This window comes from Taudactylus pleione, unplaced genomic scaffold (assembly GCF_031769625.1).
Source record: "Taudactylus pleione unplaced genomic scaffold, aTauple2 ptg000019l, whole genome shotgun sequence".
Taxonomy (NCBI): Eukaryota; Metazoa; Chordata; class Amphibia; order Anura; family Myobatrachidae; genus Taudactylus; species Taudactylus pleione.
The window spans coordinates 33,541,836-33,559,978 of record NW_028284421.1 but is presented as its reverse complement, the minus strand read 5'-3'; the positions used below and the strand labels follow the sequence as shown (position 1 = coordinate 33,559,978).

At 40.8% G+C, this 18,143-nt stretch overlaps 1 protein-coding gene and 2 pseudogenes across 3 annotated transcripts in view; 1 reads left to right on the top strand and 2 right to left on the bottom strand.

The window, feature by feature from the left end:
* The window catches only part of LOC148540508 (stimulated by retinoic acid gene 6 protein-like), a 110,506-nt gene that overhangs the window by 58,771 nt on the left and 33,592 nt on the right, over window positions 1-18,143 (bottom strand). For all 3 annotated transcript variants that reach the window (XR_015869553.1, XM_088444096.1, XM_088444101.1), the window contains exons 9-12: window positions 10,146-10,257; window positions 9,453-9,573; window positions 9,292-9,367; window positions 4,063-4,132 (exon numbers count right to left, since the gene is read on the bottom strand). Coding sequence is in view for 2 of the 3 variants with exons in the window: in XM_088444096.1 (XP_088300222.1) it covers window positions 4,063-4,132; window positions 9,292-9,367; window positions 9,453-9,573; window positions 10,146-10,257 (379 nt within the window). In the remaining variant the exon portion in view is untranslated. The remainder of the gene's footprint in view (window positions 1-4,062; window positions 4,133-9,291; window positions 9,368-9,452; window positions 9,574-10,145; window positions 10,258-18,143) is intronic.
* LOC148540510 (5S ribosomal RNA) lies at window positions 12,181-12,299 on the bottom strand (annotated as a pseudogene).
* Window positions 14,629-14,747, top strand: LOC148540509 (5S ribosomal RNA; annotated as a pseudogene).

Below are 18,143 nucleotides of genomic sequence, written 5' to 3'. Positions count from 1 at the left end.
AAAGTTCTTTTTTTTTCTGTCTTTGTGAAATGTGTGGGCTGTAGCCGCACCTGCATCCTTAAAGCAGCAGCGACAAGCGTGCATCTGTCTGTTAAAGGATTACATCGGTGACAGCATCCAAGTAGGCATGTCAGACAATCCGTACCTGTACTGGCAGGAAAAAGAAGCAATTTGGAGGTCCCTGTACAAACTGGCTCTATTTTATCTGAGTTGCCCCCCCTCCAGTGTGTACTCCGAAAGAGTGTTTAGTGCAGCCGGGAACCTTGTCAGCGAAAGGCATAGGAGGTTGCTTCCACAAAATGTGGAGAAGATGATGTTCATAAAATTAATTATCAACTCTTCCAGGGAGACCAGCCTCCAGAACGTACAGAGGGACCTGTGGTTGTGGATTCCAGCAGGGATGAATTAATACTCTGTGAGGATGAGGATGTACACAACACTGAAGAGGGTGAGGAATCGGTGGATGAGGAGGATGAGGACGACATCTTGCCTCCGTAGAGCCAGTTTGTGCAGGGACAGATTAATTGCCAGCTTGTTTTGTGGGGGCCCAAACGAACCAATCATTTCAGCCACAGTCGTGTGGCAGACCCTGGCGCTGAAATGATTGGTTTGTTAAAGTGTGCATGTCCTGTTTATACAACATAAGGGTGGGTGGGAGGGCCCAAGGACAATTCCATCTTGCACCTCTTTTTTTTCTTTGAATTATGTACTGTTTGGGGCCTAGTTTTTCAAACTGCCATCCTGTCTGCCACTGCAGTGTCACTCCTAGATGGACTACATGTTTGTGCCGCCCACTCGTATCTCTTAGCATAGTCATCCAGCTACCTTGGTGCAACCTTTTGGATATAAAAACACTATTGTGAGGTGTGAGGTGTTCAGAATAGACTGGAAATGAGTGGAAATTAAGGTTATTGAGGTTAATAATAGCATAGGAGCAGAAAAACACACAAATTCTGTGATTTTAGCTGTTTTTATGCTTTTAAAAAAAAAAAAAATACAGATCCAAAACACAAAACCCAGAACCCAAAACACGGAAGGGTGGTTTTGGCAAAACCAATCCAGATCCAAAACACGAAGAAAGATCCAGATCCAAAACCAAAACACAAAAAGTGGCCGGTGCACACCCCTAGTCTGTATGATTTATTTGCGCTAATTGTCTTTAGATCACAGCATGTAACCATCTGTTTTTATGTTGAATAATAACTTTTTATGCTTTGGAAACACAATCAAAGTCTGAAGGCATTTATTTACTATATGACTCATTACGCTTAGTAGCGACACTTCTAGAAGGTATAGGCAGGATTTAGAAAGTATAGGCAGGATCGTCTAGAGGTTTAGAAGGTATAGGCAGGATCGTATAGAGGTTTAAATTAGGTATCGATAGCATACAGCTCTCTCTCTTTCCCCCCCCAGGAGGCTGATAGATTTTATATATATATATATATATCTTAATTGTGTTTTAGGGATAAATGTATCTGACATAGATAAAGTTACTTGGTCGGGTATAGGTGTACCGGGCCCCAAGATTTCTGTTGCCGGCCCTGCCTGGGCCCCCGTGACTGGACCGGCAAACCTTGTGTGCGTGACTGGGTGCAGGTGGAATGGCGGGCCACAGAGGCAGCTCGGGCATCATAGCAGCCACACCCCTTGCACCCACAATAGTTATGCCACTGTTTGCATGCATGTTAGCAAACCGTGGGTTCCTTTTTAGGATCAATGGAATGGGGTTATAGTCAAGGACAATGTAAACAAAGGCTGCAGGTATACTTCAGGGTTTAGCCTTCAACCCGGGCAACGCCGGATATCCCAGCTAGTATAGGATATAAGATCGGTGTATCTGGATAGTATCGTTTATAAACAGCTGATAATACTACAATGAAATATACTGATATAAAATATTACTATGTGTATTGGAATGTCAGCATCACACACAGTAACTGCAGCTGCCAGTAGCAACACAATGTTTAAAAAAACTAACATTGGAAAACATCTGGGGAGAAACCTAGCGATGGTGAGGAAAAATGGGATCCTTACAATTGCAGGGTTAAACATCGAACATTGGAACCATCTGACCGATGGTTCTGATGAAACAGCAAATGATTCCCATCCCTAATTACTATATCCTGGTATAAATAATTACCATAAGCACAACTGGTGGCTCGTTTGACATACTTTATTTTAGAGGGGATTACTGCACACAACATCGCGTCTCTGACCACAATAACCGGATAGCCGGTATAGATCCCCACAATATAAATAATGTCTTGTGGAGCAATGTGCTGGAAATAGTATTGAAACTCACAGAATCTCATAGGAGATCCTGTTACCACAAAACTCTTACAAGCTAACTTATTAAGAACCCATATGATCAAGTGGCTCTGACCGCTTAAAGCTTGGTGGCATTAACCATAGGTTCTGCATGTATTAGGCCAAACTGTTATTCTGAACAGAAGCATTGATCGCTGAATTAATAATTGAGATATAACCTATATATACACAGATAGATATAATCTATACCTGAATGTATGAGTATTGCAATAGCAATTCCTATGAGACCGCAACCCTTCTGAATACAATATATATACATTATAAATAATTGAAACATGTTATTTTCAAATGAACCACAGTGCAGGAAGTCGGTAATCCTCATGCCTGCACCGAAGGTATGCATGTGAAAGGGGTTGTGGCCTCCTGTCCATGAGGCCACACTCCCTGTTGTATGCCATTTTAAAGGCTCGACTGCATGTCACACCCCCTTTCTCTTCACGCTAGGGGCTTGCCCAGCGCTGAAGAAGGAGCTGCTGTGCAGCCCCCAGCCTCTTCCAACACAGTGTGGATGATGCATACGCCCTCTCTTTTGCTAGGAAGAAAGCAGCTGCATTAAAAAAATATTGTAGGGGTGAAAGTCTGGTTAGGGGAAGACCGGTATGGAGACTATTGCAGTAATTAAAGCAGGAGATAATGAGTTATTGCAGTGTAAGATAGGGGTGTATCCTGGATATGTTTCTTACATGTATTTAAATTAACAGGATTACAATACAGATTGAATGTGGGGAACACAGGACAGTTCAGAGTCAAGGATGACTCCTAGGCAGAAAGTTTGAGGGGTAGGATTTTTTGTTGTGTTGTCAGCAGAAATAGATATGTCAGGTTGATAACTACTATTGGATGGTGGAAATATTATAAACTCTATTAAGCTCTATAAGTTTATCATTTGGAAGACATTTTTTTTTCAGGTTCCAAAGAAAAAAAGCCATTCGATTAAAGGAATTGGCACCTATTGCTTTCACAAAGAAAACGGTACCCACAGAAAGTCACTATATAATGCCAATGAGACTTCGCTTACTCTATACAAAGCAATGAACTAAGGGCCTGATTCAGACCTGATCGCACGGCTGCGTTCGTACGCAGCCTGTCGATGTGAAAATATGTTAATGACCCCATACGCAATGTAACCGCAGCACAATAAGTAGACACCCAACACTAAATAATGCCGCCTACTTCCCTTTACTTACGTTCTCACAAGACAGCGAAAACATCGAGAACCATCGGACCCACATGCACAAGTTGTGGTTGACCTGACCCTACCGCAGACATTGCTAATGTTTGTGTGTGTAGCTAGATGTTAGGATGCGTAAACCGTCGCTGGGGCTTAATTATGCATGCCCCTGAAATGCCGTTTAAACGTCCAGGCACGCCTGCGTTTCTGACCCCCCCCCCCCGTCACCACCCTCAAACGGTCAGGTTCTGTCAATCACTGTATGGAGGCTTTGTGTGCTCGCTGCGGTCGATTCCCGATCGCAGCGGCCGGTTTGCACATGCGCACTGCGATGCATGCGCAGAATTCAAACATCGACAGACTGCGTGCGAACACAGCCGTGCGATCAGGTCTGAATCAGGCCCTGAGCCCATTATTGTATGACAGTCTGATAAATGAGAGACTGACACACTGTGGCAATAAAACAGCAATGTACTGTGGTGTTCTATAGAAACTCCTGTTAGGAATAGCATTAAAAAAACATGGTTCTGTAAAAAGTATTTTGTAAATTATTATTTGTTTACCAGGACAACAGGTGGACGACTCTTACATGGAATCTCTGATACACCTTTATAAAGTTTACACATTTCTTTCCTGAAAGCAAACAGAAAAATACTATTAAAGCCTCAACAAGCATAGAAACAAGGTTTATTTTTTCTCTTAGTCCTATGATATACACTGGATGCGCTATGGTATAGACTCCACTGGCAGTGGCTTGGGCACTTTTAATATACCTCAAAAAGCACAAGCACACTCTGGGCTTCATTCAGAGGCTGCCGTACGGTCTACGACCGCACGGCCGCCTCGATGTTTGTCCAGTGCGCATGCGCACGAGGGAGCCGGCTCCTTCGTGCGCATGCGTGAGACCCGCTACGACCGACAGTGCCGGTCGTAGCGGGTCTCTTTCCAAAGGGGGTGAGCTGTCGATGTTGATTGACAGCTCGCCCCGTTTGGAAGGCGTGCCGGGTGGGGTGGCAGCCCAAACGGAGGCGTTCCCATGGGAACGCCTGCCGTTTGGGGGAGGCCCCACTGACATCACTAGTGATGTCAGTGGAGAGCTTCCAGCTCTGACAGAGCCAGAAGCTCTCCGGGGCTTACGACAAGTGAGACCGTACCCTAGGGTCTCGTCGTAAGCCCCGATGGTCGCGATGGTCTATGACCATCGCGACCATCACCCGAGCGGTCGTTAGAGCTGTGGGTCTAAACCCACAGCCTAACGACCGAAACAGAGGCGGGCGGTCAGGATGCGAGTGGCCACCCAGTTTCTGAGCGACCGCTTGCATCCTCCGTCCGCCTCTGAATGAGGGCCTCTATACCTACACTGGTTCTTTGGGAGTTCAGCGGTTTTCTTAAAAAGCCAAAAGGGCAGAACCAAGAGTACAGAACAAGAGGAAGATCAGAAAAATAAGTTCTCTATTGAGAAAAACAATCCTACAAGGATAGTTTACAGGATATAAAAGTTATAGGATACAAAAATCCCATTTTCGCATTAATCCTATGGGGGACATGGGATTCACTGGAGACTTGCCAAAGCTGTCCCTAAGGGTGTTTACGCTCAGAAGGTTCGGTGAATTCAATTAATTCATTCAATGGTTCGAAACTGAAGGTGCTGGAAGTCAAAAAAGGAAAAACACCGCACCAGTGTGTGACCTTCTCTTCAGAATCAGATTGTAATTCACAATCTCCAATGAAGAGGTGTACCCACTACAGGAGTTAGATACTAAGCACATACAAGAAGAATAGTGTTGTGGTGCACTGGTCACATTAAACCTTTAAAATGTAACTTTTATTATCTTATTCAAACAAAAACCAAATAAATCAACAGTAAAACATATTTTCCAGATAAGCCCTAAACAAATCTAACTACTTTCAAGAAAAGTAGGGAGAGAAAATAATTATAATATGTGGTGGGAGATATTTAAGCACACAATAGGCGATCTGAATATAAAATGGGAATGATGAGTTCTATTAGCTCTGTTATCAACCACAACAACAAACCGATAATAATGTTGCAAAACAACTTAGCACAGATCTCCAATATTATGAATTATGTTGTATGCTGGAGACTATCTCTTATGGATCATACACACGGACAGATTTGTCAGATGTGTCAGATGAACGATTGAACGATTTGATGAATGATTTGACCAACGATTTGAACGATTTGAACTATGAACGATTTTTGACTGCATTAAAATGAATGGAATCTGACTGCAAACACATCAGATGTCAGATATCGTTATCTGACCATCGGGAATGCGTATCGTTCAGACATGTCAGATATGTCAGATTTTCCTTCAGATACTGTATGAACGATTGAACGATTTTTTAAATCGTTATCGTTCAGATCTGAAGAAAAATCTGACCGTGTGCATGCACCATTACAGTGGGATTTACACAATATGTTTGGCAAAGATTCCTGTGTGTGTAAAATTACAAGACTATAGTATATTGCACTTTATTTCCTGAACCGAGTCTAACGACTCAAACTAAGGGATCTATTTACTAAGCCTTGGATGGAGATAAAGTGAATGGTGATAACGTACCAGCCAATCAGTTCCTAACTATCATTTTTCAAACACAGCCTGTGACAAGGCAGTGAGGAGCTGATTGGCTGGTACCTTATCTCCATTCACTTTATCTCCATCCAAGAGGTAAATAAACCCCTACATTTTGTAGAACATATGTTTAAAGAACTGTGATTCTGAAGGAAACAAAAACGTTAAAATAATATAGATTGCTGCTGGCATTAATTCAAATTCCTATTAGATAGTACCTGAGTGGCATAAGTGAAGCCTGTTAGGTGCAGCGTCTTCTTATAGTGAATAATATTCCAGTGACAATGTCACTGCTGATATGTATGTGGCTCCATTGTGTGGGAATTGGCGGCCGGCGGTTCGATTCTCGTCAGCGGCAGCCCGACAGGAGCAGAGTGCGACACAGCGGAAGCCCGACAGTGCTGGAAATCCCGATCGTGGATAGGTAAGTATTTACTAACCTAACCTAACCCCCCTAATCCTAACCCTCCTTAGGGGTGCCTAACCCTAACTTCTCCCCCAAGTGCCTAACCCTAATCCCCCCTCTAAGTGCCTAACCCTAACCACCCCCTTCCCCGCTGCCTAAACCTAAGTCCCCCGGGGGGGTGCCTAACCCTAAGTCCCCCCCTGGGGGTGCCTAACCCTAACCCTCCCTCCCCCTAGCCTAACCCTAACCCTCCCGGGGGGGTGCCTAACCCTAAGTCCCCCCCGGGAGCCCTAAACCTAACCCTCCCCCCCTTGGCTGTCCGCTCGCGGCGCCCGGCATCCCTACGATCGGGATGCCGGGCGCCGGTCTCCCGGCGTCGGGGAAATGGCAGTCGGGAAGCCGGCTGCCGGTATTTAGGCAGTCGGCTTCCCGATTGCCTCCCATTGTGTGTTGTGTCATTAGTAATCGCAGAGTGTGAAATCTGGTGCTGTAAGACTGTCGGCATCAGTTTCAGATCCCAATAAGCTATAGGCAGAGGTACGTAGGCTGCATATGCATCACTCCCTGATAGAAAGTCTGCCCGTCACATAGTGAGACAGTTTTATCTCAATAAATAAAAAATAATAGCAGTGCAACTCAAAGCTTCAGATAACTAGGTTTAAATCACCTTCATGGACCTCCTGCAAAAATATCAATAGCCGGTCCATTCAAAAAGAAGATATAGGGAGCACTCAATTCACACAAGTAGTAGCTCTGCCAAACCCTGATGTAATTCCTGAATGCAATAGGTTTCTGAGCCTTGGGCATGGTCTGAACCACACTTTCAGAAAAACTTTTAGCTCTGAGGACCATTGCTTCAACATCCAGCCAAGGGAAACAGATTAAGAGTTCCCTAACTTAAGAGATTGTGGGCCTCATTCAGAGGCGGTCGGAGGATGCAAGCGGTCGCTCAGAAACTGGGCGGCCACTTGCATCCTGACCGCCCGCCTCTGTTGCGGTCATTAGGCTGTGGGTTAACACCCACAGCTCTAACGACCGCTCGGGTGATGGTCGCGATGGTCATTGACCATCACGACCATCGGGGCTTACAACGAGTCCTTAGGGTAGGGTCTCACTTGTCGTAAGCCCCGGAGAGCTTCTGGCTCTGTCAGAGCTGGAAGCTCTCCACTGACATCACTAGTGATGTCAGTGGGGCCTCCCCCAAACGGCAGGCGTTTCCATGGGAACGCCTCCATTTGGGCTGCCACCCCCCTGGCCCGCCTTCCAAACGGGGCGAGCTGTCAATCAACATCGACAGCTCTCCCCCTTTGGAAAGAGACCCGCTACGACCGGCGCTGTCGGTCGTAGCGGGTCTCACGCATGCGCACGAGGGAACCCGGCTCCCTCGTGCGCATGCGCACTGGCAAAACATCGAGGCGGCTGTGTGGTCGTAGACCGTACGGCCGCCTCTGAATAAGGTCCTGTGTCTTGGAGGCAGATGCCATGCTGGGCCCACTGTCATACTTATAATGTTTGTGTACCAAGATATTCTGGGCCAGTCCAATTTCTTTATCTTCTACCTTCTGAGCACCCACAGAAGCATTGCAACAAGAGGGAACAGGATGGAATATTCAAGGAACTGACACTGCACTACTAGACATGCCTGTAGATCCCTTGTCCTGAAGCAGAAGCATCTTGTGGTTCAACTGAGGTGCTATAATGTTGATATCTGTCCATGATCTCCTGACAGACCATGAGAAAAACCACTGTGATTGTTGAAATGTTTTCATTTTTTTTTCCACCCACCTTCTGATCTTTCTGGCCTCTTTAATGGCCAGTGCACTCTTGGTGCCATTATGGTGACTTATGTGAGCCATGGCATTGACTGGATCTTAATGGTCCTTCCTCCCAAAAACTGACATCTTCTGTAAAGAGTAGTGACAACTTGCCTGAGCTCCAGCACATATATGAGGAGCTTTGACATCACCAGATTCCATAGACCCTTTAACCAGGACTGAACAGCGATTGTTACAATCATCCAAATCCAGATAGAGAATGCGTTACCCATGTTGAGGTTAAGGAATGGCAGTTGATATGGGGTGTCAGTCATCCAATCGCTGGACTCCCATGGAGGTGATCCCACACTGGGAGCATGGGAACAGGATGTCAGCAAGAGGTACCGCCAATTGAGAAGGAAAGTTAAAAAAAAAAAAAAAGCATAAAAGTAAAGTGGCTGTCATAGAAAAAGTGACAAGCTCTGGCTGCTTTAAGAAAACCCTGAAATTCCAGGCTGCCAATTGGCTATGGAGGGTAAGTTTTAAGAACCCATAACCAGTGTCCCCATGGAATAAATGAGGAATATTATGATATGGTATAACATCTGACAAGAGTCCAGATTTTTACAGAACAGTCATGAATTAATTAGGGTCATTGTCACAGCTAAATTTGGCTAATTTGGGATATGGCTGGCATATGTATGGCTTATACTATTCCAATTATTTCTTTGTTGTTGTTGTTTTTTTGAGTATACACATTAATCAAAAAACAACAAAAAACAAAATCAAGTTTCTATTGTAAATTGATCTGAATTTATACAATTTACTTCACAGAACAAAAGAGGCATAGGCCCAAGTGTCAAGCATTGGCCATCAGGATATTTTTTTTTCTGCTTTGTTAAGGTCACTTATAAATATAACACAAATATAGTAGAAGCTACAACAAATGTGATGAGCTGGGTTGTAAGCCCAGATCCTGGGAGTTTTGAGACCCTAGCAACAACCCTGTGAGATTCCAGAATAGAAGAGTGATACCTGTAACAGGAGAGCACGTGCAAGACATAGACGACACTTGTGATGGTTGCCGCAAAGGTAGAATAAAACCAGCATTCTGTACAGATAGAATGAAAATGTAGTAATATAGTAGTTACTTGCACAGCAACAAAATATCTGTTGGTAGACTTCCAAAACCTGACCTTTCAGTATCATTAAAACCCATTTCGTCTGGTTGGAATAAGAAATGTTAACTGTTTCGAGTATCCATCTGTCCAGGCCTTGCACAGCTATTGGTGAGAGAGACAAATCTACTAAGACAAACTGAAAGAAATGTAGTGATTAGCTGGGTACATAGAAAGATGAACTAAACACTTGACAATATCTTCTTCCATAGGCAATGTGTCTACAACATTTTCGCCATTAATTCTCTCCACATATATCCCCAAAGGGATGTAGTCAACATCCCGGCAGATGGGATGCATACAATTTAAATACCGGCGCCAGAATCCCGACCGCCAGCATCCCGGAGGTATCTGGGGTTAGGGGAGGATTAGGTTAAGGGGTTAGGCACCAGGGGGGAGGTTAGGGTTAGGCACTAAGGGGGGAGGGTTAGGTTTAGGCACTAGGGGGGAGGAGTTTAGGTTCAGGCACCGAGAAGGGAGGGTTTGGGTTAGGGGTAGTGGTAAGGGTTAAGTTTGGGGAACTTACCTTCCACTGTCGGGATTGTGACTATCGAGATGCTGCTGTCGGTATTCTGACAGCTGGCATCCTGACAGCTGGGATCTCATACCCAACCTTATTGCCCGATATCAATTTTCCTACATGCCCAGGTGACTTTGGCAACTTTGAATAATTACAGCAATGTAGGTAAATTGTGTTACAGTAGGTCTTACATTGTACAGACAGATAAGACAAAGCACTGTAGTCACTATGATCCTGGTGGGGAATTTAAAATACTGGTCCCATGTATAAATCTTCCATTTGCTTGAAGGAATCTGCTCATCCCTAAATTGAAAAGAAAGGTGAATTAATGCATGACACAAGCCACTAAACTTAAAGTGGTACATGACAACCACACACAAATCTAAATTTAAAATCCATCTACTGGAGGGGTAGACTAAAAAATGAATTCTAGTAATAAAATGTGTGTGCATGTGTGTGTGTGTGTGTGTGTGTATGTATACATATATATATATATATATATATATATATACATACATACATACATACATACACACACACACACCATAAATGTGTCGGCGCCACCTTTCAAGTTTTCTAGAGGATTGATACAAAATATATGTAATAATACGTACTCCCTTAATATAAAAGGTGTCAGCTAGAACCAAACGTGAGAGGACTTTTGGATGAGCCCTTAAAATGTGAAATATTGCAAATATGTTAGGTGATCAGCGACTTGCGTATATTCTACAATGATTTGTGGAATGTGTAACATAAAACCAACAAATATACCATACAAAGTGTAAAAATAAAAATCACAATTTAATATTTAAAAAGTATATCTTTGTCCTGTACATACAAGCATAGATAATACAAATAAAGTGATTGAATTTCCTACAGTGTGCAAATAGTGCTAATAAATATTTAAAATGACATTAAAAATGCAATTCATACATTGAAATACATCTTAAAAACGAATGGAGTTCATATGTTTAAATATTTAAAAAAGCCAGTTTACACAAAGGGATCAGTGGATAAAAACAAGTAAAAAGGTATTGTTTAAAAAGGTTCAAAACTTATTTAAAAATATATAGGAAGTTTTCTACAAAATGAGATGCTTATCTGTAAAAGTTCATTCAGTCAGACAAGGCAGCCTATCCAACGCATTTCATACACTTGTGGATTTCATCAAGGGGTGCAGTTAATCAGTGTTTGCCAATTTTTATACCCTTTATGAGACAGGGCTCCAATTGTCTCATTTAGATCATCCATGACATCACTTCCAGTCAGTCACATCGAAAAAGGGCGCTCTTTTTTACAGAGGTTCATACTGAATTAGTAATATATATTTTATCCCACATCTGTCCATAATGTAAAATTTGTAATTTTTCATTAGCGTTTGCTGAAGTCCAAAAGTAGTTTAATACCACTTATTCGTATACTGGCTTCCGCCCTTTCTTGCTTGGCTTCCGCCCAATGATGACGTCATCTGTCATGTTATCGGTAGCACAAGTTAACTTCAGGCCACTCCAGGAAATGTCCGTATCTGTAATGTTGCAGCCGCCATTTTCTTGTAGTCCGTATGCGGCTGGTACGTCCGCCATTTTGTTGTGGTCCGTGTGCAACTAAATCTTAGTTCGGCAGGATTCTCCAAGTGTTCTCCAGCGTGCGCCGTTGTCACCACCCACTGGTGGCATCTTGTGAACTCCCCATTTTCCACTACACCTGTAATGAATGGAACATAATGGCATCATCGTTGCTAGGGGTAATGGGGACACCAGCTTTCATACACGGCTGATGAAGAAGGGGAAAGAAATTAGAAAAATGTATATAAAGATATATACAAATAGAAGGCTGGCTTCCTAATCATGTATTTAGCTAGATGTGTTAAAATGCATATTCACTCAACGGGGGTAATGCATAAAAATTCTCTAGTATCAATGTGAAAAATAGTAAAAAAGTATATGGTAGTTTAGATATTATATGAAAAAAGTCTCTTATATATTAGGATAATGTATTAAAAATTGTAAAAACCAAAAAAGTAGATATGGGATGATCAGTTAGTCTTGTATAGAATAAACAAAGCCCAATAATGGCTTCAATGCTCCACAACTTGTAAATCCAGGCTGTTCAATAAATGAATAAATAAATAAAATCATAATTTTTCTCCAAAGCTTCTGACTCGTGCATGACCCATAATCCTCAAAAGGACTGAGTGGTTATTTAAAGCCCTACTGTGGATATCATATTCTACAATACTGAGTATTCCCAGGAGGTCTCCCATCCAAGTACAGACCCAGCCCAATTGTGCTTAGCTTCCAAGATCAGACAAGATTGGGCATCAGTACAATGGTAAGGTTGTAGATATTTAATAGATAACCACAGCTACCAACTCATCCTTTATAAGAAGGGGGCAATTTCATAGCTTTTGTTAAAGCCATTCGGAGTCATAGTGTGTAATTGGAAAATCCAAAACATTTCTCTCCGCGAAAGTTTATTGCCCAGATCTCCTCCTCTGTCTCCCAAAGACACTTGTTCTATTGCTTTAAAAGTGCATTCCTCAGGACTGGATCCGTGATGTGTGATGAAATGTCTAGAAACCGCGTATCCTTCTACTTTATTCTTGATATTTCGAATGTGCTCTTGAATTCTTATTTTGAGAGGTCTTTTAGTCTTCCCTACATACTTTAAGCCACATGTGCATTCCAGAACATAAATAATCGAAGTGGAATTACAGTTCATAAAGTTTTTAATCTTGAATTCTTTAGAATCATTATAATTATAAAAAACTTTCTTCCGTGGATGAAGATACCTACATATATAGCAGCGACCACACTTGTAACATTCTAGACAAAGAGGAAGAATATCATTTCTCGTCTGATTAGCATCCCTAATCATGCTCGGTGCCAAAGTATCCTTTAGATTTTTGCCTTTCTTGAAGAGAACAGTTGGTTTAGGAGGAAGAATGTCCTTAAGTTCTGGATCCATAAGCAATATATTCCAGTGCTTCTGGAGACATCCCTTAATCTTGCTCTCATGTCCATTGTATGTATACACAAAGGGTATAAAGCTCTCTTTAGGTGTAGTTTTCTTATATTTCAAGAGATCTTCTCTTTTTAACCCTTTTGTTCTTTCTGCTGCCTTAGTTAGGAGTTCCACTGGGTAATCTCTTTGCGTTAATCCACACACCTTCTTCAACACCTGGAAACAATTGAATGGAAAGACACATACAAATGGATCACTATTGATGTACAAGCCCTATACACCTGTATTGAAAATTCTAAATGTGTAAACACATGTAGACTAGTCATGGAAGGTGATGAACTCATGGATACCACACATTGTGAGTTTTTATGTGATCTTATGACTTTTATACTCAAACACAACTATTTTAAATTTTTAGATGTGTTTTATCGCCAAGTATGTGGTACTGCTATGGGTATGGTTTTTGCTCCAAGTTTTGCCAATATTTTTATGGGACACTGGGAAAAGGAATACATTTACAATAATAATCCTTATAAGAACAGAATAATCATGTATAAAAGGTACATTGATGATATCCTCATTATTTGGAATGGATCAGAGGAGGATTTTAAAAAGTTTTTAGAATATATTGAGATTAATTATATGAATCTGAAATTTACATCTCACTTCAGTGATATGTCAATAGAATTTTTGGATCTAGTGTTGGATCAAGACGAAGGGAAAGTCATCACGAAAACTTATATTAAGGAGGTGGATACTAACAGCTATCTGCATTATAAGAGTGGGCACCTCAAAAAATGGAAAAACAACATTCCTTATTCTCAATTTCATAGAGTAAAGAGGAATTGCTCTAGAGAAAGTGACTGTCATGATCAGATTAATATCTACACTGAAACATTCACGCAAAAAGATTACCCAGTGGAACTCCTAACTAAGGCAGCAGAAAGAACAAAAGGGTTAAAGAGAGAAGCTCTCTTGAAATATAAGAAGACTACACCTAAAGAGAACTTTATACTTTTTGTGACTACATACAATGGACATGAGAGCAAGATTAAGGGATGTCTCCAGAAGCACTGGAATATGTTGCTTAGGGATCCAGTACTTAAGGACATTCTTCCTCCTAAACCAACTGTTCTCTTCAAGAAAGGCAAAAATCTAAAGGATACTTTGGCACCGAGCATGATTAGGGATGCTAATCAGACGAGAAATGATCTTCTTCCTCTTTTTCTAGGATGCTACAAGTGTGGTCGCTGCAATATATGTAGGTATTTTCATCCACGGAAGAAAGTTTTTATAATTATAATGATTCTAAAGAATTCAAGATTAAAAACTTTATGAACTGTAATTCCACTTCGATTATTTATGTTCTGGAATGCACATGTGGCTTAAAGCATGTAGGCAAGACTCAAAGACCTCTCAAAATAAGGATTCAAGAGCACATTAGAAATATCAAGAATAAAGTAGAAGGACACGCGGTTTCTAGACATTTCATCACACATCACGGATCCAATCCTGAAGAATGCACTTTTAAAGCAATAGAACAAGTGTCTTTGGGAGACAGAGGAGGAGATCTGGGCAATAAACTTTCGCGGAGAGAAATGTTTTGGATTTTCCAATTACACACTATGACTCCGAACGGCTTTAACAAAAGCTATGTAATTGCCCCCTTCTTATAAAGGATGAGTTGGTAGCTGTGGTTATCTATTAGATATATACAACCTTACCATTGTACTGACACCCAATCTCGTCTGATCTTGGAAGCTAAGCACAATTGGGCTGGGTCAGTACTTGGATGGGAGACCTCCTGGGAATACTCAGTGTTGTAGAATATGATATCCACAGTAGGGCGTTAAATAGCCACTCAGTCCTTTTGAGGATTATGGGTCACGCACGAGTCAGAAACTTTGGAGAAAAATGAAGATTTTATTTATTTATTCATTTATTGAACAGCCTGGATTTACAAGTTGTGGAGCATTGAAGCCATTATTGGGCTTTGTTTATTCTATACAAGACTAACTGATCATCCCATATCTCCTTTTTTGGTTTTTAAAATTTGTAATACATTATCCTAATATATGAGACTTTTTTCATATAATATCTAAACTACCATATACTTTTCTTTACTATTTTTCACATTGATACTAGAGAATTTTTATGCATTACCCCCATTGAGTGAATATGCATTTTAACACATCTAGCTAAATACATGATTAGGAAGCCAGCCTTCTATTTGTATATATCTTTATATACATTTTTCTAATTTCTTTCCCCTTCTTCATCAGCCGTGCATGAAAGATGGCGTCCCCGTTACCCTAGCAACGATGATGCCATTATGTTCCATTCACTACAGGTGCAGTGGAAAATGAGGAGTGGACAAGATGCCACCAGTGGGCGGAGACAACGGCGCAAGCTGGAGAACACTTGGAGAATCCTGCCGAACTAAGATTTAGTTACACACGAACCACAACAAAATGGCGGATGTACCAGCTGCATACGGACTACAAGAAAATGGCGACCGCAACATTACAGATACGGACATTTCCTGGAGTGGCCTGAAGTTAACTTGTGCTACCGATAACATGACAGATGACGTCATCATTGGGCGGAAGCCGAGCAAGAAAGGGCGGAAGCCAGTATACGAATAAGTGGTCTTAAACTACTTTTGGACTTCAGCAAACGCTAATGAAAAATTACAAATTTTACATTATGGGCAGATGTGGGATAAAATATATATTACTAATTCAGTATGAACCTCTGTAAAAAGAGCGCCCTTTTTCGATGTGACTGACTGGAAGTGATGTCATGGATGATCTAAATGAGACAATTGGAGCCCTGTCTCATAAAGGGTATAAAAAGTGGCAAACCCTGATTAACTGCACCCCTTGATGAAGTCCCCAAGTGGATGAAACGCGTTGGATAGGCTGCCTTGTCTGACTGAATTAACTTTTACAGATAAGCATCTCATTTTGTAGAAAACTTCCTATATATTTTTAAATAAGTTTTGAACCTTTTTAAACAATACCTTTTCACTTGTTTTTATCCACTGATCCCTTTGTGTAAACTGGCTTTTTTAAATATTTAAACATATGAACTCCATTCGTTTTTAAGATGTATTTAAATGTATGAATTGCATTTTTAATGTCATTTTAAATATTTATTAGCACTATTTGCACACTGTAGGAAATTCAATCACTTTATTTGTATTATCTATGCTTGTATGTACAGGACAAAGATATACTTTTTAAATATTAAATTGTGATTTTTATTTTTACACTTTGTATGGTATATTTGTTGGTTTTATGTTACACATTCCACAAATCATTGTAGAATATACGTAAGTCGCTGATCACCTAACATATTTGCAATATATATATATATATATATATATATATATATATACACACACACACACACAGTATATAGATATACCAATGTATGTTCAAGAGAATTTGCAGAGCATATCATGCATACTGTATATTCCAGAACCAAGCTTGCACAATTAAGGGCAATGCAGAGTGATATGCAATTCATTCGATGTGACTGAAGGGACGTATCTGGGATATAATGGGGTGTTCTCTTGTAGGCAATTTTCATGGAGGTGGAATTGCAGGCTATGAAGGGTTGTCTAGAAGTTTAAATACACCTGTTTTCAGTTGGATCTGCTACACTTTGTATAGTGCTGCAGTACTGATTATGATGACAGTTAACAAACCAACACTACATACATTTGAATATACCCATCATGTTCCATGGACACAATGTGGGAGCAGTTATGCTCAACTCTGCATTGGGGCCCCATAATGTGTGTTTCAGGGACATAGCTAGAACTTTAAGGGCCCCATAGCAACATTTTGAAGTGGCCCTTGCCCCAGATGCAGTTGTTCATTTTATGCCACATAGTAGTGGCCAAATTCCTTTTATTCTCCATGGTAGTGTTCTACTTCCCGTTATGAACAATAGTAGTGCACTAGTTAATATTATGCCCCATAGAGGTGCCCTAGTTCATTTTACAGATGTTTACATACATCTTACCTCCGTGCACTAACAGTCGCATTAAATGCGTGAGCGCTGTGTGACTTTGTAGTGCCGAGCATCTTTTCGTGCAACTTTTTACCTTCAAATACGTCTTATTTGCAAAGTGATGCAAATAGGATGCATAAGCAGCTTCTGCTGGTTAAAATAATACTCAACTGCGGGTGTATCTGCATATGAAATACTCCATTACAGTGTCAGCGGCTGTGACACTGTAACGTAGCATATCGCATGCAGATAAAGTCGCAGTCGAACAAAGACGCATTGGAAGGTAAAAAGTCGCACGTAAGACAGTCTGCGCTGCCAAGTCACGCCACAGTGTGACTAGAAGGGCTGTTTAACACGCAAGGAACTACGTTGTATGTGGACACATCTGTATGATTATATTGTGCACCATTGCATCAATGTTCATTGTTATACATAATTATTATATAATTGTTACATTTACTGATTGTTGCAAAGAAAAAAACAGCTTTGCCATGGCCAGTCCATAAAAAGTACTTTAGTACTTTGGGAATTAAAATCTGAGTATATTTAATTGAGTCTGTTAAATAAAAATACACTCCTGTTTGTTCTCTTGGATTGTAACAGTTTTCTCATAAGAGAGATCAGTCCTCTTGTAGAGTAATACTGTATAACATAAGAGAGATCAGTCCTATTGAAGAGTAATACTGTATAACATGAGAGATCAGTCCTATTGTAGAGTAATACTGTATAACATAAGAGAGATCAGTCCTATTGAAGAGTAATACTGTATAACATGAGAGATCAATCCTATTGTAGAGTAATACTGTGTAACATAAGAGAGATCAGTCCTATTATAGAGTAATACTGTATAACATGAGAGATCAATCCTATTGTAGAGTATTACTGTATAACATAAGAGAGATCAGTCCTATTGTAGAGTAATACTGTATAACATAAGAGAGATCAGTCCTATTGTAGAGTAATACTGTATAACATAAGAGAGATCAGTCCTATTGTAGAGTAATACTGTATAACATAAGTGAGATCAGTCCTATTATAGAGTAATACTGTATAACATGAGAGATCAATCCTATTGTAGAGTAATACTGTATAACATAAGAGAGATCAGTCCTATTGTAGAGTAATACTGTATAACATAAGAGAGATCAGTCCTATTGTAGAGTAATACTGTATAACATAAGAGAGATCAGTCCTATTGTAGAGTA